This window comes from Pongo pygmaeus, chromosome 19, assembly GCF_028885625.2.
Source record: "Pongo pygmaeus isolate AG05252 chromosome 19, NHGRI_mPonPyg2-v2.0_pri, whole genome shotgun sequence".
Lineage (NCBI taxonomy): Eukaryota > Metazoa > Chordata > Mammalia > Primates > Hominidae > Pongo > Pongo pygmaeus.
In genome coordinates this window covers 6,679,171-6,705,366 of record NC_072392.2, presented here as the reverse complement: position 1 = coordinate 6,705,366, position 26,196 = coordinate 6,679,171, and the positions used below count along the sequence as shown (strand labels likewise).

The 26,196-nt window shown below is 41.3% G+C and overlaps 2 protein-coding genes across 2 annotated transcripts in view; one reads left to right on the top strand and one right to left on the bottom strand.

Moving 5' to 3' along the window:
* LOC129016885 (polyunsaturated fatty acid (12S)/(13S)-lipoxygenase, epidermal-type-like) overlaps positions 1-10,993 on the bottom strand; it is a 66,035-nt gene extending 55,042 nt beyond the window's left edge. Inside the window, 1 exon segment of the mRNA XM_063655935.1 lies at positions 10,829-10,993. The gene's annotated coding sequence lies outside the window, so the exon portion shown is untranslated.
* Positions 10,994-11,031: 38 nt separating this feature from the next.
* TEKT1 (tektin 1) overlaps positions 11,032-26,196 on the top strand; it is a 34,195-nt gene continuing 19,030 nt past the window's right edge. Inside the window, exons 1-3 of the mRNA XM_054456089.2 lie at positions 11,032-11,148; positions 12,396-12,602; positions 23,558-23,723. Of these exons, the coding sequence (XP_054312064.1) occupies positions 12,413-12,602; positions 23,558-23,723 (356 nt within the window). The 5' untranslated portion in view covers positions 11,032-11,148; positions 12,396-12,412. The remainder of the gene's footprint in view (positions 11,149-12,395; positions 12,603-23,557; positions 23,724-26,196) is intronic.

Here is a 26,196-nt window from a genome sequence, read left to right as displayed (position 1 = left end):
AAACTCGCCAATCTTCTTGAGTAGCTTTCATGTCATATAGAAAAACTCTTTATGGTAAAAATGGTGTTTGATTTTTGTTTCTGCTCAAAGCAGTTCTTATCACAAATTTAAAAACTGATCACAAACGTCCTTGGCTCTTCTGAGCCTACTGTTTTATAAACGAGTTACCATACTGCCCTCTTGTGGAACATATTGATTTCCTTGAATTAAAATCCTTGCTTGGATTTGAAACAGGACTCCCATTTATAATTTATTATTCATAGTATCAGGCTCATTGGAAAGTATGCTTTATCCACATATTTCACAAAACTCTTTTAAGATTTAATTATTATTTCATTTTCAATTGTTTGAACTTGAAGGCTTGATGTTCACTGATTCTGTCTTCCTACAGCGATTCTACCCAGGGTGTATGTCAATCCTGCTCCTCGAGCTTCCTCTGGGTTCAGAGGGCTACTCATAAGTTAGTCCACAGCAATTCAGGCATAGTGGGGAGAGCAGGCCACAGGCCACAGGCCAATTGTTCTGCAGGGGTTGCAATTAGGACTCAAGGAAACTGGGAGCCAAGATGGCCGAATAGGAACAGCTCCAGTCTACAGCTTCCAGTGTGAGCGATGCAGAAGATGGGTGATTTCTGCATTTCCAACTGAGGTACCGGGCTCATCTCACTGGGGAGTGTCAGAAAGTGGGTGCAGGACAGTGGGTGCAGCGCACTGAGCGTGAGCCAAAGCAGGGCAAGGCATCACCTCACCTGGGAAGCGCAAGGGGTCATGGAATTCCCTTTTAGTCAAAGAAAGTGGTGACAGACAGCACCTGGAAAATCGGGTCACTCCCACTCTAATACTGTGCTTTTCCACGGTCTTAGCAAATGGCACACCAGGAGATTATATCCCACACTTGGCTCTGAGGGTCCTACGCCCCCAGAGCCTTGCTCATTGCTAGCACAGCAGTCTGAGATCAAACTGCAAGGTGGCAGCGAGGCTGGGGGAGGGGCGCCCACCATTGCCAAGGCTTGAGTAGGTAAACAAAGCTGCCAGGAAGCTCAAACTGAGTGGAGCCCACCGCAGCTCAAGGAGGCCTGCCTGCCTCTGTAGACGCCACTTCTGGGGGCAGGGCATAGCCAAACAAAAGGCAGCAGAATCTTCTGCAGACTTAAATGTCCCTGTCTGACAGCCTTGAAGAGAGTAGTGGTTCTCCCAACACGCAGCTGGAGATCTGAGAACAGACAGACTGCCTCCTCAAGTGGGTCCCTGACCCCCGAGTAGCTTAACTGAGAGGCACCCCCCAGGAGGGGCAGACTGACACCTCACGTGGCTGGGTACTCCTCTGAGACAAAACTTCCAGAGGCATGATCAGGCAGCAACATTTGCTACTCACCAATATCTGCTGCTCTGCAGCCTCCACTGCTGATACCCAGGCAAACAGGGTCTGCAGTGGACCTCCAGCAAACTCCAACAGAACTGCAGCTGAGGGTCATGACTGTTAGAAGGAAAACTAACAGAAAGGACATCCACACCAAAACTCCATCTGTACGTCACCATCATCAAAGACCAAAGGTAGATAAAACCACAAAGATGGGGAAAAAACAGAGCAGAAAAACTGGAAACTCTAAAGATCAGAGTGCCTCTCCTCCTCCAAAGGAACGCAGCTCCTCACCAGCAATGGAACAAAGCTGGATGGAGAATGACTTTGACAAGTTGAGAGAAGAAGGCTTCGGATGATCAAACTACTCTGAGCTAAAGGAGGAAGTTTGAACCGGTGGCAAAGAAGTTAAAAACCTTGACAAAAAATTAGACGGATGGCTAACTAGAATAACCAATGCAGAGAAGTCCTTAAAAGACCTGATGGAGCTGAAAACCAAGGCAGAAGAACTATGTGATGCATGCACAAGCCTCAGTAGCTGATTCGATCAACTAGAAGAAAGGGTATCAGTGATGGAAGATCAAATGAATAAAATGAAGTGAGAAGAGAAGTTTAGAGAAAAAAGAATAAAAAGAAATGAACAAAGCCTCCAAGAAATATGGGACTATGTGAAAAGACCAAATCTACATCTGATTGGTGTACCTGAAAGTGACGGGGAGAATGGAACCAAGTTGGAAAACGCTCTGCAGGATATTGTCCAGGAGAACTTCCCAAATCTAGCAAGGCAGGCCAACATTCACATTCAGGAAATACAGAGAACAGCACAAAGATACTCCTCGAGAAGAGCAACTCCAAGACACATAATTGTCAGATTCACCAAAGTTGAAATGAAGGAAAAAATGCTAAGGGCAGCCAGAGGGAAAGGTCAGGTTACCCACAAAGGGAAGCCCATCAGACTAACAGCTGATCTCTCGGCAGAAACTCTACAAGCCAGAAGAGATTGGGGGCCAATATTCAACATTCTTAAAGAAAAGAATTTTCAACCCAGAATTTCATATCCAGCCAAACTGAGCTTCATAAGTGAAGGAGAAATAAAATCCTTTACAGACAAGCAAATGCTGAGAGATTTTGTCACCACCAGGCCTGCCTTGCAAGAGCTCCTGAAGGAAGCACTAAACATGGAAAGGAACAACCAGTACCAGCCACTGCAAAAACATGCCAAATTGTAAAGACCATCGAGGCTAGGAAGAAACTGCATCAACTAACGAGCAAAATAACCAGCTAACATCATAATGACAGGATCAAATTTACACATAACAATATTAACCTTAAATGTAAATGGGCTAAATGCTCCAATTAAAAGACACAGACTGGCAAATTGGATAAAGAGTCAAGACCCATCAGTGTGCTGTATTCAGGAGACCCATCTCACATGCAGAGACACACATAGGCTCAAAATAAAGGGATGGAGGAAGATCTACCAAGCAAATGGAAAATAAAAACAGGCAGGGGTTGCAATCCTAGTCTCGGATAAAACAGACTTTAAACCAACAAAGATCAAAAGAGACAAAGAAGGCCATTACATAATGGTAAAGGGATCAATTCAACAAGAAGAGCTAACTATCCTAAATATATATGCACCCAATACAGGAGCACCCAGATTCATAAAGCAAGTCCTTAGAGACCTACAAAGAGACTTAGACTCCCACACAATAATAATGGGAGACTTTAACACCCCACTGTCAACATTAGACAGATCAATGAGACAGAAAGTTAACAAGGATATCCAGGAATCGAACTCAGCTCTGCACCAAGCGGACCTAATAGACATCTACAGAACTCTTCATCCCAAATCAACAGAATATACATTCTTCTCAGCACCACACCGCACTTATTCCAAAATTGACCACATAGTTGGAAGTAAAGCACTCCTCAGCAAATGTAAAAGAACAGAAATTATAACAAACTGTCTCTCAGATCACAGTGCAATCAAACTAGAACTCAGGATTAAGAAACTCACTCAAAATTGCTCAACTACATGGAAACTGAACAACCTGCTTCTGAATGACTACTGGGTACATAACAAAATGAAGGCAGAAATAAAGATGTTCTTTGAAACCAACGAGAACAAAGACACAACATACCAGAATCTCTGGGACACATTCAAAGCAGTGTGTAGAGGGAAATTTATAGCACTAAATGCCCACAAGAGAAAGCAGGAAAGATCTAAAATTGACACCCTAACATCACAATAGAAAGAACAAGAGAAGCAAGAGCAAACACATTCCAAAGCTAGCAGAAGGCAAGAAATAACTAAGATCAGAGCAGAACTGAAGGAAATAGAGACACAAAAAACCCTTCAAAAAATCAATGAATCCAGGAGCTGGTTTTTTGGAAAGATCAACAAAATTGATAGTCTGCTAGCAAGATTAATAAAGAAGAAAAGAGAGAAGAATCTAATAGATGGAATAAAAAATGATAAAGGGGATATCATCACCGATCCCACAGAAATACAAACTACCATCAGAGAATACTATAAACACCTCTATGCAAATAAACTAGAAAATCTAGAAGAAATGGATAAATTCCTCGACACATACACCCTCCCAAGACTAAACCAGGAAGAAGTTGAATCTCTGAATAGACCAATAACAGGCTCTGAAATTGAGGCAGTAATTAACAGTTTACCAACCAAAAAAGTCCAGGACCAGATGGATTCACAGCCGAATTCTACCAGAGGTACAAGGAAGAGCTGGTACCATTCTTTCTGAAACTATTCCAATCAATAGCAAAAGAGGGAATCCTCCCTAACTCATTTTTTGAGGCCAGCATATCCTGATACCAAAGCCTGGCAGAGACACAACAAAAAAAGAGAATTTTAGACCTATATCCCTGATGAACATCGATGCAAAAATCCTCAATAAAATACTGGCAAACCGAATCCAGCAGCACATCAAAAAGCTTATCCACCATGATCAAGTGGGCTTCATCCCTGGGATGCAAGGCTGGTTCAACATATGCAAATCAATAAACGTAATCCAGCATATAAACAGAACCAATGACAAAAACCATATGATTAGCTCAATAGATGCAGAAAAGGCCTTTGACAAAATTCAACAACCCTTCATTCTAAAAACTCTCAATAAATTAGGTATTGATGGGGTGTATCTCAAAATAATAAGAGCTATCTATGACAAACCCACAGCCAATATCATACTGAATGGGCAAAAACTGGAAGCATTCCCTTTGAAAACTGGCACAAGACAGGGATGCCCTCTCTCACCACTCCTATTCAACATAGTGTTGGAAGTTTTGGCCAGGGCAATCAGGCAGGAGAAGGAAATCAAGGGTATTCAATTAGGAAAAGAGGAAGTCAAATTGTACCTGTTTGCAGATGACATGATTGTATATCTCGAAAACCCCATCATCTCAGCCCAAAATCTCCTTAAGCTGATAGGCAACTTCAGCAAAGTCTCAGGATACAAAATCAATGTGCAAAAATCACAAGCATTCTTATACACCAATAACAGACAAACAGAGAGCTAAATCATGAGTGAACTCCCATTCACAATTGCTTCAAAGAGAATAAAATACCTAGGAATCCAACTTACAAGGGATGTGAAGGACCTCTTCAAAGAGAACTACAAACCACTGCTCAATGAAATAAAAGAGGATACAAACAAATGGAAGAACATTCCATGATCATGGGTAGGAAGAATCAATATCGTGAAAATCGCCATACTGCCCAAGGTAATTGATAGATTCAATGCCATTCCCATGAAGCTACCAATGACTTTCTTCACAGAATTGGAAAAAACTACTTTAAAGTTCATATGGAACCAAAAAAGAGCCCGCATTGCCAAGTCAATCCTAAGCCAAAAGAACAAAGCTGGAGGCAGCATGCTACCTGACTTCAAACTATACTACAAGGCTACAGTAACCAAAACAGCATGGTACTGGTGCCAAAACAGAGATATAGACCAATGGAACAGAACAGAGCCCTCAGAAATAATGCCGCATATCTACAACCATCTGATCTTTGACAAACCTGACAAAAACAATAAATGGGGAAATGATTCCCTATTTAATAAATGGTGCTGGGAAAACTGGCTAGCCATATGTAGAAAGCTGAAACTGGATCCCTTCCTTACACCTTATACAAAAATCAATTCAAGATGGATTAAAGACTTAAATGTTAGACCTAAAACCATAAAAACCCTAGAAGAAAACCTAGGCAATACCAGTTTCTTGTGTATCCTTCCAGAGATATTTATGCATTTACAAGAAAATACGTATATATGTTTTATTCCTCCCATCTTATTTATAGAAATATTTTTGAGGACAAAATAGGTAATATCAACCTTTCTGCTTCAGCTACTCAGGAGGCTGAGGCAGAAGGATCACATTGATTTTTTTATTGTTTTTCACTGAAAATTATCCTTTGGAGGTCATTTCATTTGGCTACAAAAGGTCCTTCCTCATTCTTTTGTAGCTTCATAGTTTCCAATGGTAAGGATGTGCCATAATTTGTTTAGCAAGATACCTATTGATGGGCATGTAAGTTGTTTCTAGTCTTTTCCTATTACCAGCGATGCTGAAATGAATAACATTGTGCATGCAGGTGTCATTTTAAAGCCATCTCGTCATTTCTTTCTCGCTTACTTTTGATTATATTTGGTCTTGTTTTTGGAATACTTGGTAAAACCCTGAATATGTTCAACATTTGGTTTGGTTGTCTACAAAGAAGCCAAGAGCAAGCCTTCTAAGCCTGATCGAGTAGATACATATTCCCTGAGTGTCTCCAAAGCAAAAACCTTAGACCCTGAAAACAAAATAGTTTCATAAAAGTTACTCCAGTAATTTTTAGAGATGAGGCACTGCTCAACATCCTCAAATTCAAATTGCCAAAGCAGTCAAGATCCTGTTGTGATTCAAGAGCCTAGACTTCCAGACGTAGGAGACAGCCTGGAAACAAAGCTTCTGCTCAGGACCTTGTCGGCTGGGTGAAGAAGCTTACAGGAGAGCCCGTGGAGGCAGATGGGATGCTCAAAGGATCACGCACATGGCTGGTTTTTCTTTAAGGAGAACCATACAGCATATGATGAAGGGCAGGAAATGGCCACTTTGCTCAAACTCCAGAAGGCAAATAGGAACCAGACTTAAGAAAGGTCTGTCAAGCCTCCAAGTTACACATTGAAAAGATCATTATGTACTACCTTGAAAAGGACTAACCTGTCTCTTAGGAGCATGTGAGTCAATATAGTGCTCCGACAATGGGTATAGTGGTTAACATTGCAGGCTCTAGGGTCAGGGAATTAAAATCTCCCCCACCTTTATTTTAACCGTTTAGTAGCTGTAAGTAACTTCTTTGTGCCTCCTCTCTTCTAAAAATTTGGGTCATTAATCATAGCTCCCTTAAAGGGCTGTGTGTAGATTAAATGGGATAATATCTCCCAAGCACAGTGCCTGGCACATAATACATGCTTGATAAATGGTGGTTGTGGTGATTATTCGAGAAACAGGAAGCATTTCACCACTTAATTCTATACCAGAAGCTACTTTAAAATTTCTTGACGACTTGTAGAAATAAATACATGTTGCACATATTCTTGACTATCATGTTTCTAGCCTCAGGATTTTGATTTATTTTGTACTGTGGTGTCAGTTACAGAGAAAAGCCACCTTCTAGAAATGAGAAATGGGGACTCTGAATGGGGCCTCGCTTGTGAACTGTGCCGGGACATCCTGGTGTGTGCCATACAGTCCTGTAACTGATCAGTGTCTTATGAATCTTTCCCATTTTTTTCTTCCTTGTTGATTTGCTGTGAACACCTGAAAGAAAGATGGTGGAGAACATCTCTTCATCCTTACTGGCAGTGAAAATCTGTTATTTCAAAGGGGAAGCACATGCTTTACATCCTCTTATTCCCCTAAGGGCCTCTTAAAAGCACACCACAGTTATTTGGTAGGTTAAAATTCCAATGAAAAGCTTTTAAGTTATCATGTTTGTTAACTGCTAATTTGGGGATAGTGTCATACAACACGGGACTAAGTCCCTGCTACAGACCCAGGACACTGGGGTCTTGAATGCCCAGCTTCACACAATGGCCTGTAATATTGATACTTATTATAAGGAATAGCGAGAATAAAAGGCTGGTGGTTTCTTATCAATGAACTCACTGTTCCACAGTGAAATCGAAGATGGAAAACAATTCACATCTTACCAATACCCTTATATGAAGGAAGTTTTTTTTCCCCCTCATCCAGGTGCAGTTCAGTGGGGAAGTTGACACAGATCCCAATACCACTGGCCATGCTACCAAAACAGAGGTCAAGGGTCATAGTGGCCACTGTCTGAAAGTTAAACAAGAAGTGAATAAGATCTAATGTCTGGGTAGCACTTTTGCATCCATAAAATACTCAGGAAAGCATGACAGATTTATTAAGGTTGGGAAACCTGAGGCTCATCCGTGGTGAGATCCAGGCTGGAAGCCAGTCTTCAGGCCCCTGGCTAAGTGTGTCGTCTCCTAGACATACCGCCTCTGTTCATCTCCCTCCGAATTCTTCTGGTTTCAAAATAACTAGTTAGCTTTGTCTCAACGCTTTCATACCTCCTGCTCTTCTATCGGCTGCCCTATTTGTGTCATTCATTTACTTAAATCATTTATTATAAAGAGTTTCTGCATTTTTGTATTCTTTTAAAAGAGATAATATATTGTACAACTCTCAAAAGGCAAAAGATTATTCAGTGAAGCCTCCTTTCCCCTCCGCACCCCAGCCATCCAGTTCTCTTTCCAGAGGCAACCAGTGTTACCAGTTTCTTATGTATCTGTCTGGAGAAATTCTATGGGTACACAAACAATTACATTTTACCATTTTCTATCATAACAATGGTAAAATACTATATATATAATTCCCCTGAACCTTGCTTTTTTCATTTAATATATCTTGTTGGTCACTCCATATCAAAGAGATGTAAAAAAGATTTCTAATTATATATTTTACAGTAAAAAATACTCTATGACTATTTCATAATTTATTTAATCAGTCTCCTCTTTGTGGACACTTGGGATATTTAAATTTTTTTCTATTAACAACAATTTTGCAATGAATAACCTTTTACACACAGTTACATCATTTTGCACATGTGCAGATGTATCTGTAGGATAAATCCCTAGATGTGGAATTGAATTGCTGTGTCAATAGCTGTGCATCTGTAATCTTCACAGAAGGCAGAGACTGTGTTTTATCTTCATCCATCCTTAGTGTCTAGCACAGGTCTTGATACTTCGTAGTTGTTCAATAGCTATGTGGACAAATTAATGAATGAGTGAATTCAGAGAATGAGTTCAGAGAGTGGTCAACAAATCTTTGTTGAACAAATCAATGAATGAGTTCAGAGAATGAATGAGTTCAGCTGGGATGATCATGAAGGGGGTGGTGACTTTTGGCACCATATCTTGTATTTCATATACTACTCTGAAAATGACATCAAAATTTAATTTTCTTCATACTTATAACTTTCTTCTGTAGGTTTTTTTATTTATTTTTATTTTTTTAGAGACTGGGTCTCACCATGTTGCCCAATCTGGTCTTGAACTTCTGAGCTCAAGCAATCTTCCCGCCTTGGCCTCCCAGAGTGCCAAGATTACAGGTGTGAGCCACCATGCCCAGCCCTTGTGCAGCTTTTAACTTTTCTCAGAATTTGTATTCGTCTATTTTTAACTTATAAAAATTAAAAAATATTTTAATAGACAGGGGTCTGTGTCACCCAAGTTGGAGTGCGATGGTGTGATCATAGCTCACTGCAGTCTCAAACTCCTGAGCTCAAGCCATCCCTCCCAGGCATTCCAAGTGATGGCACCTCAGGCATGCATCACAGAGACTGTCATCATTTATCTACTTTTTATTGCTCAGAAGAGACATAATTTCAACTCACCATGTGGTTATACTTCTGGGTTATGAATCATAGTTTGTATAACTCTTCTTAAAGATATTGTTCAAAACTTCTTTTGACTTTTAGTTGTAATTTGGACTGATTGCTTTTTAGTTCTATAGCTATTATACTGAGCTTTCTTTTCATCACACAGCTGGGTTGGTTCCACTATGTCTTATGTCCAATATCTTCTTCTTTCTGGATTTTTCACTTTTGCTCTATTATTTTTTTCCATAAAGAATGTACGCTCACCGTTTTGAGTACTGGCATGTCCAAAGAAGTCTTTTATTTTGCTCTCATACATGAAATGCTTTGACTGGTTGTAGAATCCCAGATTTGAAATAATTTTCTATAGAATTTTGAAGGCATTATTCTAGCATCATTTCTAGCAACCATCATTTCTAGCCACCTGTGTTACAGATGAAACGCTTGATACCTATTCTCTTTTTCTCCTTATTCTTTGAATTAAGAAATTCCACCAGAATAGGTATAAAGTTGGCCCTTCATATCCGTGGATTCTACATCCTTGGATGCGATGACACACAAATAAAAAATATTCAGGAAAAAAATTCCACGAAGTTCCAAAAAGCAAAACTTGAATTTGTTGCACCCTGAGTGCTATGTTGAATCCGTGCTAATGAATTGATGAGTAGGCATTATTAGGCATTGTATTAGGTATTGTATTAGACATTGTATTAGGTATTATATTAGGTATTAAGCGTTGTATTACGTATTGTATTATGTATTGCATTAGGCACTGTATTAGGCACTATATTAGGTATTGTATTAGGCATCGTATTAAGTATTGTAGCAATCTAGAGATGATGTAAAGTATGCCTATCTAGGGATGTGCATAGGTTATATACAAATACTACACCACTTTATATAAGAGACTCGAGAATCTGCAGATTTCAGTATCTGAGGGGGATCCTGGAGCTAACCACTCTATGGATTATATGTATAATCCACAGGGAGGACTATATGTAAGGAGTGGGCGTGTGTGTGTGTTCATTTCAGGTGGGTCGTTAATCTAAAGACTTGAGTCTTCGGCTCAAGTTATCTCTCTCACTTTCACAATTGTTTTGCCATTCCCTCTCTTTTTTTCTTTCCTTCTGGAAGTCCTACTTGACAAATATTAAATCTTCTGGAGCTATCCCCTCCGATTTAATTTTTCTCCCATATTTTCCATCTCCTAGTGGATGCAGAGTGACTTCTGGCGTGTTTGCCTGAAGGCGTTCTACTCACACCTGCCCTCACAGAGTGCCCCATCAGGCGCCCCACGCAGAAATAACCCAGTTGTGGTAACAGACCTATACAAACTCTGGAGGAAACTCATTGTAGCTTACAGAAACAATCAACTTGGCTTCCTGATTTTTAACCCTCAATTTCGCCTGCGACTGCGAGGTCCTGGAGGCATCGCCCAGCCTAACCCCACTGTATAGCCGGGAAGTCTGAGACCCGGGGTACAGCGCGACCCGAGATGATCCCGCCCGCGGGAGGGCCCGCACTAGACGCAGGTCTCCTGACTCCCACCTCGGGGCTTTGGCTGCTGTCTTCTGCTTGGTGCCCAGCGTCTTCACGGTAGGTTGAGGTGGCCGGAGCATCTGGCCCTACCCTTCCCACACGCCACACTCCTGGGTCTCTGGCTCTGGGGTCCGCAGAATTTGCGCCTGCGCCAAGCCTTTGGCCAGGCTGCTCAGTGGCGGAACCCGCCCTCTTTGCCCTGGCAACGCGTCACTTGTTGTCATGGAGACCGCGTTGTTTACCTCTTTGTTCTGCAAGAGCTGGAAGCTCCAGTTGGGGTAAGGAGGCTCCCATCCCGAGCTTGCGCAGTGGTTCTGTGTGGCGCTGAGGTAAGTAAACCTTGACCCCACCCCACCGACCCCTACGTGCAACCCTCCCCGCCTAACCAAATCCTTATGCCGTTGGGATGAGCCCTAATTTAAGTCCCCACCTCTCTGGGGGCTACTCAGACTTATCCAGGAGTCTTGGGTTAAATGCTGGGCTCCACACTCAGATAAATTTGGTAGAAGCCATAAAAGGGACTAGGCTAGGAGGAAACGGAGAAACTCCATGTTGTCTGAGGGGGCTGGGTGGGCTGAGGTTCTCAGCCTGGTCAAGATCTGACTCTAGTTTCATCCTTACATATGTGAAGGCTTCAGAGATCCAGAAGGCCCTAAGAGCAGGGGCTCAGACCTTAGGGTAGAGATGGGAGTGGGGCCGGATTTCAGCCCTGTCTGAGGAAGGCAGTTCTCATGGTCCATCAGAGTTGTATGAAGATGAAGTGGGTAATTTTAGCGTTTCCATTGCCGACAGCCTCTGCCAGCTGGCTTCCCCTGTGTTGTTCCCCTTCCTTTCCCTCCTTTTCTTTGTCCTGGAAGTTTTTAGATTCCTTTATGTGTTGAACAAGTTCAATACCCAGTTGTCAGTTTACACATGTTACATTTCCTCCTCCTCCTCCTCCTCCTTCTTCTTCCTCTTCTTTTTCTTCTTCTTTTTTAAGAAAACATCTCTGGGCTCATCTGTTTGGCAGAACATTACTCCATGACCCCGCAATTCTAATAAGTTATAAAAATGCATACACGTGTTCACTAAAAGACATGTATGAGACTATTAGTAGCATTCTCATTATGGCCCTAGAGTGTAAACAACCCAAATATCCATAAACAGTAGAAAAGACAGCTAGATTTTATTCATATAATGGCACCTACACAGCAATGAGAACGCACAAACTGCAATCATACAGACAATAAGGATGAATTTTACAAACATAATGTTGAGCTAAAGAAGTCAGAGACAGAATAATACACACTGTATTATTCCATTTATGTTAAATTCAAAAACAGCAAAACGAATTTGTAGTGTTAAAAGTCAGGATACTGGTTACCCTGAGGGGCTTGAGGTGGAGTAACTGGGAAGAGGTTAGAGATGCTGGTAATGCTTGTTTCTTGGTTTGGGTGCTGGCTACACAGATAGATTCATTTTGTGTATAGATTATGATTTATGCAATTTTCCGTATATATGTAATGCTTGAATAAAAATTGTCATAGAAAAGGACAAATTGCTTTCATTTAATCTAAAAGAGTCTGCTTTTGATCAGGACTTTGGAAACCTCAAATGGCTAAACTATTACAACCTCCGCCCAAGTTCCTGCTCTCAGAGTGGCACATTGCTAACAAGAACCAGTACCACAGAGCAGACGCTCAAAGGTCCCGATCGGAACGCCTGGTCGCAGAAAGCCAGAGGCTTGTGGATGAAATTGAAAAGACCACAAGAAAATCTCAAAGCGATGTGAACAAGAAACTAGGTAAGACAATATGCTTGGCATATTTGTGAACATGCTAGGATGAAACTGTTGAGTTTAGCTATAGCGTCATGTTCAGGTGTGGCAACATATTATTTTTGAACATTAGAGAGTCATGTGTATTCTCCAGGTTTTATGTTTAAGTTCACTGCCCTAAGATAGACACATGGTAACCCAGCCTGATTTTCAGCCACCCATCATTCATTTATTTGTTGATTTGATAACACAGTTATTGAGCATCTATGGGCATCTATGTACTGCACACTAGGCATATCACAGGGAATGATCAGAATCTCTACTTTTTAGGGGCTTCTAACTTGAAGAGGATAAAGACACAAAAATTAATCATCAGAATACAGTCAGCCCTTTGTATCCACAGGCTCAGCCAATTGTAGGTCCAAAATACTGAGGGAAAAAACCAATAAAAGATAACAATACAAAAATTAAAAAATACAAATAAAAACCATACAGTTCAACAACTATTTACATAGTATTTGCATTGTATTAGGTATTATAAATAATCTGGAGATGATTTAAAGTATACTGGCTGGGTGTGGTAGCATGTGCTGGTAGTCCCAGCTACTTGGAGGGCTGAGGCAGTAGGATCCTGTGAGCCCAGGAGTTAGAGACCACCCTGGGTGATATAGCAAGACCCTGTTTCTTAAAAAAAAAAAAAAAAAAAAGAAAAAGGGAGAAAGAAAGAGAGAAAGAAAGAAAGAAAAGAAAAGAAATGAAAAGAAAGAAAAGGAAAGTATATGGGAGGATGTGCATAGGTTGTATGCAAACACTACACCATTTTGTATAAAAGACTTGAGCATCCATGGATTTTGGTGTCTGTCAGGGACTCTGGAACAAATCCTCTGAGGATACCAAGGGACAGGTGTATAACCAGATAGGTGCTGGGGTAGGGGAACAAAGACAGGGGTGGAGTAGACATGAAAAATTGGAAAAGTTTTTCTAGAGAAGAACATTTACTTGAGTCTTAAAAGAAGAGTCATTTTCTCTTGACAATTCCTTACTTAAAACAGTATTTATTTATATTTATTTAAATTTCTTGAGACAGAGTCTTGCTCCATCACCCAGGCCGGAGTACAGTGGCACAATCTCAGATCACTGCAATCTCTGCCTTCCAGGTTCAAGCGCTTCTCCTGCCTCAGCCTCCTGAGTAGCTGGGATTACAGGCGTGCGCCATCACACCCGGCTAATTTTTGTATTTTTGGTAGACATGGGGTTTCACCATGTTGGCCAGGCTGGTCTTGAACTCCTGACCTCAGGTGGTCTGCCCGCCTCAGCCTCCCAAAGTGCGGGGATTACAGGCGCGAGCCACTGGACCCGGCCTAAAACAGTATTTAAAAGGTAGCATTCTTTAGCAAAGATCTCAGGAAAGCACATTAAAAAAAAAAGATAGTGTCCTTAAATAATCAAAACAAAAATAAACATAAAACAAAACAAACAACCAACATCTGCTAAATGCCAAAAAGGGATTAACCAGGGGTCACCAACTCAACTATCTATAGGGACCAAGCAGGTAGCATAGGGATTGAATGTAAGGCATTAGGGTTTAGTAGGGACTGTGGGGACATGGAGAACATGTGCCCCATCTAAGCAGGAAGCTGCTACTCAATTTCAACCCATTGCTTCCAAGAAAGAACATGAGCCCAGTGTTGCCTGATTGTCCGATTTTTTCAAGAAAATCTGGAAAGCAGGAATTTATTCACGTTTTAAATGTTGGTAACTGACTTAATTTATTTATAACACTGGGCCAGCTGAACAAACACGTTTATGGATCAAACCTGGTCTGAGGACTGTAGTTTTCTAATTTCCAATAAATGAAACCTTCATTCAGGTCAGCAATGTTAGATGTTAGGCTCTACTAATAGGTTGACCCTTACATCCATACCACCCTGTAGATAGGCCTGTTCTAAATAATTGTGCAAATAGGTAGGTGTTAAAAATGAGAAGGCGCCCGGGTGTGGTGGCTCACGCCTGTAATTCCAGCACTTTGGGAGGCCAAGGTGGGTGATCATGAGGTCAGGAGATCGAGACCATCCTGGTTAACACGGTGAAACCCTGTCTGTACTAAAAATACAAAAAATTAGCAGGGCATGGTGGCACGCATCTGTAGTCCCAGTTACTCAGGAGGCTGAGGCAGGAGAATCGCTTGAACCGAGAAGGTGGATGTTGCAGTGAGCCGAGATCGTGCCACTGCACTCCAGCCTGGGTGACAGAGTGAGACTCTGTCTCAAAACAAAAAAAAAAAGAAGAGAAATCATTATTCATTTTCACAATACTGTGTTTCAGTAGATATGGGGAAAAAGTGAACCTTCATTGATTCATGGAATCATTTTAAAATTAGCCATTAGGCATTAAAAGCATCAAATATGTAGGAATAAATCTAGCAAAAGATGTGCAAGTGTTTTGCACTGAAAAATCATTTTTGCAAGAAATTAAAGAAATTCTTAGTAAATGCAGGGATTTATGAGTTAATGGATTGGAAAACCTAGTATTTAAAAGTGTTGATTCCCTTCAAAAATTAATCTATAGATTCAATGCAATGCCAATGAAAATCTCAGCAGGTTTTATGGTGAAATTGGCAAAATCCTTCTAAAATTCATATGGAAATGCAAAGGGTCAAGAATAGGCACGAGGCTGGGTGCGGTGGCTCATGCCTGGCTCCCAGCACTTTGGGAGGCTGAGGTGGGTGGATCACCTGAGGTCAGGAGTTCGAGACCAGCCTGGCCAACATGGCGAAACCCTGTCTCTACTAAAAGTACAAAAAAATTAGCTGGGCGTGGTGGTGGGTGCCTGTAATCCCAGCTACTCAGGAGGCTGAGGCAGGAGAATCGCTTGAACCCGGGAGGCAGAGGTTGCAGTGAGCCGAGATTGCGCCACTGCACTCCAGCCTGGGCGACAAGAGCGAGACTCCATCTCAAATAAATAAATAAATAAATAAATAAATAAATAATAGGCACAACTATCTTAAAGAAGAACACAGTTGGAAGACTTCTACCATAGGTACTGAGAGCTGTGACAAAGCTATGGTAATTGAGACAGCAAAGTATAAGTGGGGATAGACCTGTTGACTAATGAAATATGACAGAGTCCAGAAACAAACCCACATACATTCATTCATCTGAGTATGACAAAGCAACACTACAGTGTAATGGGAAAAAGAGAGCCTTTTCGATGAATTGGCCAATTAGATATTCATATAAAAAATGATATCCTGGCCGGTCGCCATGGATCACGCCTGTAATCTCAGCAATTTGGTAGGCCGAGTCGGGCGGATCACGAGGTCAGGAGATCGAGACCATCCTGGCTAACACAGTGAAACCTCGTTTCTACTAAAAATACAAAAAATTAGCTGGGCATAGTGGTGGGCACCTGTAGTCCCAGCTAGTCAGGAGGCTGAGGCAGGAGAATGGTGTGAACCCGGGAGGCGGAGCTTGCAGTGAGCTGAGATCGCGCCACTGCACTCCAGCCTGGGCGACAGAGTGAGACTCCGTCTCAAAAAAAAAAAAAAAAAAAAGATATCCCAACCCCTACCTTGTATTTTCTATCTATCTATCTATCTATCTATCTATCTATCTATCTATCTATTATCTATCTATCTATCTATCTGCAAATCTAAGTGGAGTGCATATCTAAACGGGAAAGGTGAAACAATGACACTTAGGGGAGAATATATTTATGATATTTATGACTTGGAGAAGGCAAAGATTTCTTATTCTTAAGCAGGACTGAAAACCATTCATAGAAAAGAAAAACAATAAATTAGACTATATTAAAATGAAGAACTTTTGTTTAACAAAAATACCTCATCAAAAGGCTAAACAGCAATCTAAAGAGTAGGAGAAGATATTCGCAATATATGTATCTGACAAATCCATATCCGAAATATATAAAGAACTTTTAAGAATACCAAAGAAAAAGGCAGATAACTCAATAAACAAATGGACAAAACCTTGACAGATACCTTACAAGCGAGGACATTCAAACAGCCGATGAACGTGTGAAGAGGTGCTCTAATTTGATGAGTCATCAGGGACATACAAATTAAAATCAAGTTGAGATGCCATTATACAGCCATGGAATGGCTACAATTAAAAAGAAGGAAGAGAACAAGAAGAAAGGAGAGGAAAGAGGATGTGGAGCAACTGGTACTGTCATATTCTGCTGGTGGAAATAGAAATTGCTATAATCACTTTGGAAAGCTTTGGCAATATTGACTACAGTTGAAGACATGCGTACTTTTCACCTGGTTATTCTACCTTTAGAGTTTTATCATACAGGAATATACGTTTACCAAAGATATATGCTGCAATGGCCAAAGGAGTGCCATTTGTAATGGCCCCAAACTGGAAACTACCCACATGCTCATCAACAGTAGGATGGATAAATAGGCTATACCTCACAGCAAAGAGAATGAGTGGCCTACAGCTGTATACAACACTACTGATGAATCTTACAAACTTAGTAAGATGTTGAGTGAAATAAATGACACACAGATGAGTATATGTCATATTATTCTATTGATGTAAAGTAAAACAAACCAAATACAATGAAAAATTAATCTATACCTTGGTGTGTGGAATGATAGGAACTGGAAGGGGTCATGAGAGACCTCCTAGGATGCCAGTTATATTCTGTTATATTCTGTTTCTTGAGTTGGGTCTTATATGTGTGTGTTCACTATGAAAATACATTGAATTTTATGATTTTTTGATATGTGTACTCTTCTATAGGTTTTTGATATTTCAATAAAAAGTTAAAAATAACTTGCAGGTACCTGTGCTGGTGCTGATGATATAGACACACCAGACTGGTGCTTGCCCTTGGGGAGCTTGCAGTCTGAAAGTAGAGATGAGTCCAGTACAGGATACCCAGGATACGGTGTGATTCATCCCACAAGTGGCACCAATAAAGCACCATCAGACTGGAGGAGAGAACAAATCACTTCCAACTGGTCACATCCAATGACTACTCAATTTTCCAATCTAATGATCACTTAGTCTTCATCCAACTTGATCTCTCTACAATACTGGATGCTCAAAACTGGACGTGTCCAGTTACTTTTAGAATTCTATGGCACAAATTTTTCCTGATTCATTTCCTTTCTCTCTGGCCATTTCTTCCTCTTCTCTATTGTTGATGCTTCTTTCCCCATTCATTTCCTATTGGTGTTCTTTAGTGTTTTGTTCTTGGTCTTCTTAGCTTTTTCTTCTCTTCCCTCTATGCAGTCTCTCTTGATGACCTCATTAGAAATTTTATCACTATTTTCTTTGTGTTACTGGTTTGCAAATAGAAATCTTCAGCTCTAATTTCTCACGAGAACTTTTTGGGGAAATAGAGAACTACTTGCTATATATTGCCACCTAGATTCCTTCAGGCACCTCAAAATAAGTATATCCCAAGATGAACTCATCGTTGTCGTTCAACACTTGCTTCTGCTTCTATAGTTGCCTATCCTGGTTAATGGGACCAGAGCTCATTCATTCATTAATTCATTCATCCTTCAAATAGGTCTGACCCTGTGCTAGATGCTTAGGAGTATAAAATTGAAAAAGTGACACATTCTACTATGTAAAAGAGACACAATACAAGTAAAAAGACAAGTAACTAAAATTATTGTAAATTGCTGGCCAAGATGAAGGCAATGGCAGTAAAGATGGAGAGAAAAAGTGCTCGATAATATGTATGTTGGATTTATGAATGAATTTTAACAACAAAAGTCAAAGAGATAGCTTGGACAAAATAATAAAGGCAGGATGAGTGTGACATTTATGGGGAAGGAGTAGAGAGGTTCAAGTTGATGTGTAGAGTACATGAGGAAGAGCAGCATGATGAAGGTGAGAGGGAAATGAAGCGGGGCCAAGCCTGAGGAGGACCTTGATTTTGGAATGTTCAGTTCATTGGACAGCCTGTTAGAATTTAAGAGTTAACACTAGAAATCTGGAGGTAATCACATAAAGATGGGTGAGGGGAGCTATAAGGGTAGATTAGATTACCCAAAGAATGTATCGAAAGAGAAGAAAAGGGCACATGAGTTGAAGAGGACCAAGAGAAGAGCTGAGGAACATAAGTTCAGGTGGAAGAATAAAAACATGAGACCAAGGTTTTGAAAGCCAAAAGATGAGGTTTTGGCGGGGCGTGGTGGCTCACGCCTGTAATCCCAGCACTTTGGGAGGCCAATGCGGGTGGATCACAAGATCAGGAGATCGAGACCATCCTGGCTAACACGGTGAGACCTCGTCTCTACTAAAAATACAAAAAATTAGCCAGGCATGGTGGCGGGCGCCTGTAGTCCCAGCTACTTGGGAGGCTGAGGCAGGAGAATGGCGTGAACCTGGGAGGCAGAGATTGCCGTGAGCCGAGATAGCCCCACTGCAGTCTGGCCTGGGCAAAAGAGTGAGACTCTGTCTCCAAAAAAAAAAAAAAAAAAAAAGATGAGGTTTCACAGGTGAGGAAGTCTTCTATTGTATCAGTGGTTGTCTAAATATCAAAGAGGCTGAGAGCTGAGCCGAAATAAATTTGGACTGGTGACTTGAAGATTATTGGTGACCTTTGAGATAAGAGATGTCCAGTAGGATAGTGGAGGGTACACAGTAGAGGTGAAAATCAGTTACAAGGTGTCAATGGGAAGACACCCACCTACATGGTGGATTAAGCACATGCATTTGTCTTCGCTTCCTTTTAGAATTCCAACAAAATAGCAGTAAAGAATTAATAGCAGTAAAGCTAACAAAATAATAATAAAGCTATGCCCCAAGCATGAGAGAGATTGAGACACATACACAAGCAAGCGCACATGCATGCGCGCACACACACACACCATACACACACACACACACACAGAGTTAGAGAGGAAGCAACAGTAGACAAATAATGAAATCAAGATTTTAGAAAGCAAAGGTCAGCTGGTAACAGACCTAGGGACTGCAGAAAATCAGGGTGGGTAGAGAACAATAAGAAGCCAGCTGATTCATGCTGCAGAAATCTTGTAATGCTCAAAACAGGATGCATCCAGTTACTTCTGAAGCTGGAGAGTCAGGATAGAGCCAGAAACAAGCCTTGGTTGAAAGTCTTTATTAAGAGCTTCCTCTTCACTCTGGCTCTCCCTCACCCCAGCAGAAGGTTAAAGGTTAAAGGGTTCAATGAATGTCTACTTAGTGATTCATTCATTCCTATGTCTACATAGTAATTCTTCCAGCTGGTTCCTAGGACACTGGTAGCCAGGCTTCTACCCTCAGACAGGAGACTGGAGGACATTTCTGTGGAGAAAGTAGAAAGTAACTGGCCCCAAAAGGAAAGATCTATAAATATTAACATTTGAGGATTCTCCTGTGAGATGCCAGGGTCTCACCTGATCACTCTGTACAATAAAGCATTCTGGTTGACAAGCACTGTCCCTGTAGACAGCATTTCCAGGTAGCACTTTAGCATCTCAGTCTAAATCAGATGATCACCAAATAATTGAGGAAAGCCACTAACATGGCAGACACCAAAACAAATAATCAAAGACACAGAAACTCAGGAGACAGATAGTGTATAGAGAAAAAGAAGACATACGCTATGAAATCCATCAAGAATTTAGAGAAGAGACTGCATCCTTGGAACATGCAGAGGAGTCTAAAAAAGAGAACATTTGGAGAACAAGCATTCTTAGAAATTAAGAATATAAGAGCAGAAAAATCTTAAAAATCAAAAGAAGTGTTGAGAATCTCCAGAAAGTGGGAAAAAAGGACAACAAAATAAATAACAGCAAAGAAAAGTCAAGAAAATTAGAGGATCAATCTGGGAGGCTCAATAACTAATAGGAGTTTCAGAAAGAGCATAGAGAAAATGGAGTAGATATGGTGGCTCACACCTGGAATCCCAGGACTTTGGGAAGCCAAAATGGGAAGATCAGTTGAGACCAGGAGTTTGAGACCAGCCTTGGCAACATAGAGAGACCCTTGCCTCTACAAAAATAAGAAAATTAGGTGGGTGTGGTGGTGTGTACCTGTAGTCTCAGCTACCCAGGAGGCTGAGGTGGGAGGATCTCCTGAGCCCAGGAGTTCAAAGTTAGAGTGAGCTATGGTTGTGCCACTGCACTCCAGCCTGGGTGACAGAGTGAGACCCTGTCTCGAAAAAGAAGAAGATGAGGAAGCAGGGCCCTAGGCCTGGCCCAGGAAGCATTTTTTTCTCCTAGGCCTCTGGGCCTGTGATGAGAGGGGCTGCTGTGAAGATCTCTGACATGCCCTGGAGACATTTTCCCCATTGTCTTGGCAATTAGCATTCGGCTTCTTGTTACTTATGCAAATTTCTGTAGCTGGCTTGAATTCCTCCCCCCAAAATGGGTTTTTCTTTTCTACCACATGATCAGGCTGCAAATTATTTAAACCTCTATGCTCTGCTTCCCTTTTAAACATAAGTTCCAATTTCAGATCATCTCTCTCAAATTCAAAGTTCCACAGATCTCTAGGGCAGGGGCAAAATGCTGCCAGTCTCTTTGCTAAAGCATAAGAAGAGTGAACTTTGCTCCAGTTCCCAATAAGTTCCTTATCTCCATCTGAGACTACCTCAGCAGGACTTCATTGTCTATATCACTGTCAACATTTTGATCAAAACCATTCAACAAGTCTCTAGGAAGTTCCAAACTTTCCCAAAACTTTCTGTCTTCTTCTGAGCCCTCCACACTGTCCCAACCTCTGCCTGTTACCCAGCTCCAAAGTCACTACCACATTTCCAGGTTATCTTTACAGCAGTGCCTCACTTCCAGTACCAATTCTCTGTATCAGTCAATTTTCACACTGCTATAAAGAAATATCTGAGACTGGCTAATTTATAAAGGAAAGAGGTTTAATTGACTCACAGTTCCACATGGCTAGGGAGACCTCAGGAGACTTACAATCATGGTGGAAGGCAAAGAGAAAACAAGGACCTTCTTCACATGGTGGCAGGAGAGAGAAGAGAAAGGGAAGGGGGAAGAGACCCTTATAAAACTATCAGATCTCAAGAGAGCTCACTCACTATCAGGAGAACAGCATGGGGGAAACTGCCTCAATGATCCAATTACTTCCCACCAAGTCCCTCCCTCAACAGGTGGGGATTACAGCTGGAGATGAGATTGGGTGGGGACACAGAGCCAAACCATATCAAAGGGTATATCTGGCATGTGGTACAACAATTAAATAAGTTTAACACCAGTGTGAAATTTCAGGACACTAGGAAAATAGATTACTAAAATTTTTCGGAGTGCAAAAAACAGGTCGTATACAAAGAATCAGGAATCAGAATGGCATCAGACTTCTCAACAGAAACTCCAGAAATTAGAAGGAAATGGAGGGACACAATCACAATTCTAAATAAAAAAGAGTTACAAACTGTAACTTAGGGCACAGCCAAATAGAATGAAATGGTGACGGTAGAATAAAGACATTTGCAGACTTGCAGGTTTTCAAAAACTTTACCTTACATGCATCCATTTCTTAGGAAGTTACTGAAGGATATGCTTCAGCATACTGAAAGAGTAAATCAAGGAAGAGGAAGAAATACAATCCAGGAAACGGGACAGCAACATGAGAAGAGTGAAGGGGATTCCTGGAAGCAAAGTCATAGGATGACAGCTACACAGCAAACTAGAGAGCAGCCCATCCGGCAGGAGAAGATGCTCTAGGAGAGACATCTCCAAGGAAGAAAGAAAATTGATAGCTTACTTGATGGGTTGGAATATATTGAGGGCATATTGAGAAAAAATTAATAATATAAAGAAAGTGAAGCAATCACTATGCTACCCATTTTACTATCTCATAATGTCATGTTGTAAACCTCAAATATATACAATAACTTTTTTTTTTAAACAGAGTCAGTTTACAGAAGTGGAAACTGACACTACAACCAGTACATTATGACTTTAAGATTCAAATGCTGAACTACTCATCAATTAAATATATATATATAATATATACTTTTCCTAGTATAATCAGTCATTTTTTACTCATAGTGCCTAATAAATCTGCCTTTATCATTTAAAAAAGAAAGTGAAGCAAAAATGCCATTTTAACTCCTCCCCAAAACAGAACATTTTGTAAGAAAAGAAATGTATTACAGTGTATGATAGGGCTCAGGTGTAAATAACATTTATATATTTACAAAATGTAAATAAACAATAAGTTTACTTATTTCTTGTTTAAGAAAATGGTGATACAACTATATTGGGAGACGGAAGTATGTTGTGTGAGTTGGTTAAGCGCAAATCATTATCTTTCATCACAGGAAATCAACATATAATATCAAAACTGATAATGAGTGAATAGCAGTATAAGCAAATGTCAGAAGAAGTGATGAGGGGCCGGGCACAGTGGCTCACACCCATAATCCCAGCACTTTGGGAGGCCGAGGCAGGCGGATCACGAGGTCAGGAGATCAAGACCCTCCTGGCTAACATGGTGAAACCCCGTCTCTACTAAAAAATACAAAAAATTAGCTGGGCGTGGTGGTGGGCACCTGTAGTCACAGCTACTCAGGAGGCTGAGACAGGAGATGGCATGAACCTGGGAGGCGGAGCTTGCAGTGAGCGGAGATTGCGCCACTGCACTCCAGCCTGGGCGACAGAGTGAGACTCGTCTCAAATGGGTGGGGACAGGTCAGAGAGTTTTAATTCTTTGTGACACTATTTGACTTTTCAAACAACACACATTTATATCTTTGATAAAATTAAAAGTTATTTAAAAAAGTGGGCACCAAAGAACTAGTGGGTGTAGAATGATAAATCTGATGTGGACTGTAAGAAAATATATCTTCCTTCCTTCCTGTAAATAAACATTTAAAAAGATGAAAAGATGCCCTAAGTAGCACAGCGCTAAGAGGAAAAGAGCATATCACAGGTGGTTTTACAACAGTCTTCAAGTTTCTAATTCAAATGTTGGCTACCTTGGGATAGATTAACCCTGGTGTAACTTCCCTGTGTGCTTCAGAACAGAGACTCGAGGAAGTCCGGTTCTGGAAGAAGGAGTTAGATGACAAACTTGAGCAGCTTGTGAATGTAACCGATGATCTACTCATATATAAGATCAGATTGGAAAAAGCCCTGGAGAGCTTGAAAGAGCCCTTGCACATTACTGAGACGTGCCTGGCATACAGGTAGGAGCAAAGGTCCCTCAAATGATTCACGTGTTGTTACAAATGAGATGCTGGGTAGTAAATGCTGGCTGTGCACGATGGTGAGTTAGAACACGGCACTTGAGCAGGTGTTCTTCTAGAGCCTGAAGTTATCCTGGCATGCCCTTGGTGCTGGGCAGTGTAAGGGGTACTGGACTTGGTTCATGCCTCAACTCTGCTCTTGACTAACTCAACTCAAATATATGTTAGGACTAGGTTTGGCTGTGGGTAGCAGAAAACTCTAAAATAACATTGAATTTAAAGAAAACGATTTCTTTCTCTCTTACATTTAAAGAGTCTAGAGATAGTCAGTCCAGGGTTGCAATGGTGGGCCAAAGATTTAGGGTTCCAGACTTTGTCTGTCTTCTTGTCCTACTGCACATGGCTTTCACTCCTAATGTTACCTCGTGGTTTAAGATGGCAGCTGGAGCTCCAGCCATTATGTCTACATTCCAGCAAGTAGGAGTAAGTGGGGTCTGGCATTCATCATTTCTATTTGCATCCTATTGACAGAACTTAATCACATGGCCACACCAACAGATGCTGGGAAATGATTGGTTTTACTTTGGGCAGCCAGGTGCTCAGCTAAAAAACCAGGGGTTCTGTTGCCAAGGAAGAAGGTGAGAACAGACATTACAGCTCCCAGGGGACAGTATGTCTCTCCCATGCAGAGCCACACGGAAGCACTTTGTAATCCAGACAGCACTATAGGAACATGCTTTTTATTATTATTTCCCTCCTATAAATCCAATGAGTAGAATGATCCTTTCTACTCTGGGGTGATGCTGGTTTCCAGACCTAGGTCCTGCCGCAGCCCTAGCTGGAGTGCCCTAACAGGTCTTCTTGCTGTTAGCATAGTCCCCTATAATCTAGTGCACCCTCCACACTGGCTGTTGAGTGAACTTTTCCAAATGCAGATTTTTCCCAGTCACTGCCATGCTTAGAATCCTTCAAACCCCAATGGCTAATTTTAAGCTTCTTAGCTTAGCAAACCAAGGTTCATCATGATAGGGCCCCCAGTGACCTCTCCGGGTCCATATCTTGTCCCCAGTAGTGGGAGTGCTTAGGTGTGTGGAGCTACTTGCAGTTTCTCAAATGCACCATGCCCCTGTCTTCCTGGAAAGCCCTATTCCTTCCATAAGCTCAACTAGGACCCTTTGCAGGAACCAGGCAGCAGTCTCCCTAGACAGATTTAGAAAGTCGATGAAGCAAAGAGAAATAGCAGCTCATCAAAGAGCTCAACACCCAGTTGGCTCAAGTCTAAGCCTAAGGGTAATGATAATGTAGAGGCTGCTAAGTTTATTGAGCATGTACTATGTGCCAGGTACTGTAGCTTATGCTTTTATAGCTCATTTGTAGTGTGCCACAATCCTATGAAGTACTAAAAATTACCCCCATTTTACAGAAAAGGAAACCAAGGCACAGGTAGGTTATATAGTGGCTAAGGGCACCCAACTAGTGAGTAGGGGAACCTCCTTTCCAAGCACTATCTTGCAGGTTGAAAAAGCAAAATGTTGTGCAGCAGGGTCAGTTTGGGAGGAGGATGGCATCTTGGCTAGAAGCACACGTGACACACAGTTCCGTGACACTGGGTAGATCACTTAGTCTCTCTGAAACTCAGTTTCCCCATCTGTACTTGAAAGGGCTAAGAAAGAATGTTTATATATAAATAAAGCTCAGCACAGTGCCTGTCATGGAGTAAGTGCTCACTGGCAGAGGCAATATTACTATTGGTGTTATTATTATTAATAGTTATTATTACTATAAAACATCTTTTTAAATTTTTTTTGAGATGGAGTTTCGCTCTTGTTGCCCAGGCTGGAGTGGAATGGAGCAATCTCGGCTCACTGAAACCTCCACCTCCTGGGTTCAAGCGATTCTCCTGCCTCAGTCTCCTGAGTAGCTGGGATTACAGGCATGCACCACCACTCATGGCTAATTTTGTATTTTTAGTAGAGGCGGGGTTTCTCCATGTTGGCCAGGCTGGTCTTGAACTCCCGACCTCAGGTGATCCACCCACCTTGGCCTCCCAAAGTGCTGGGATTACAGGCGTGAGCCACCACACCCGGCCTAAAACATCTTTCTATATTCAATTGTTTGTCTACACACTGAATGAGGATCAAGGAAGGAAGCAGGTCTTTGAATTTATTATTATTATTTAAAACTTTCTTCTTCTTGGGAAAAAAAAGTCCATTTGGCTGCAAATCAAAACCACAATGAGATACCATCTCATGCTAGTTAGAATGGCAATCATTAAAAAGTCGGGAAACAACAGATGCTGGAGAGGATGTGGAGAAATAGGAATGCTTTTACACTGTTGGTGGGAGTGTAAATTAGTTCAACCATTGTGGAAGACGGTGTGGCGATTCTTCAAGGATCTAGAACTAGAATTACCATTTGACCCAGCAATCCCATTACTGGGTATATATCCAAAGGATTATAAATCATGCTACTA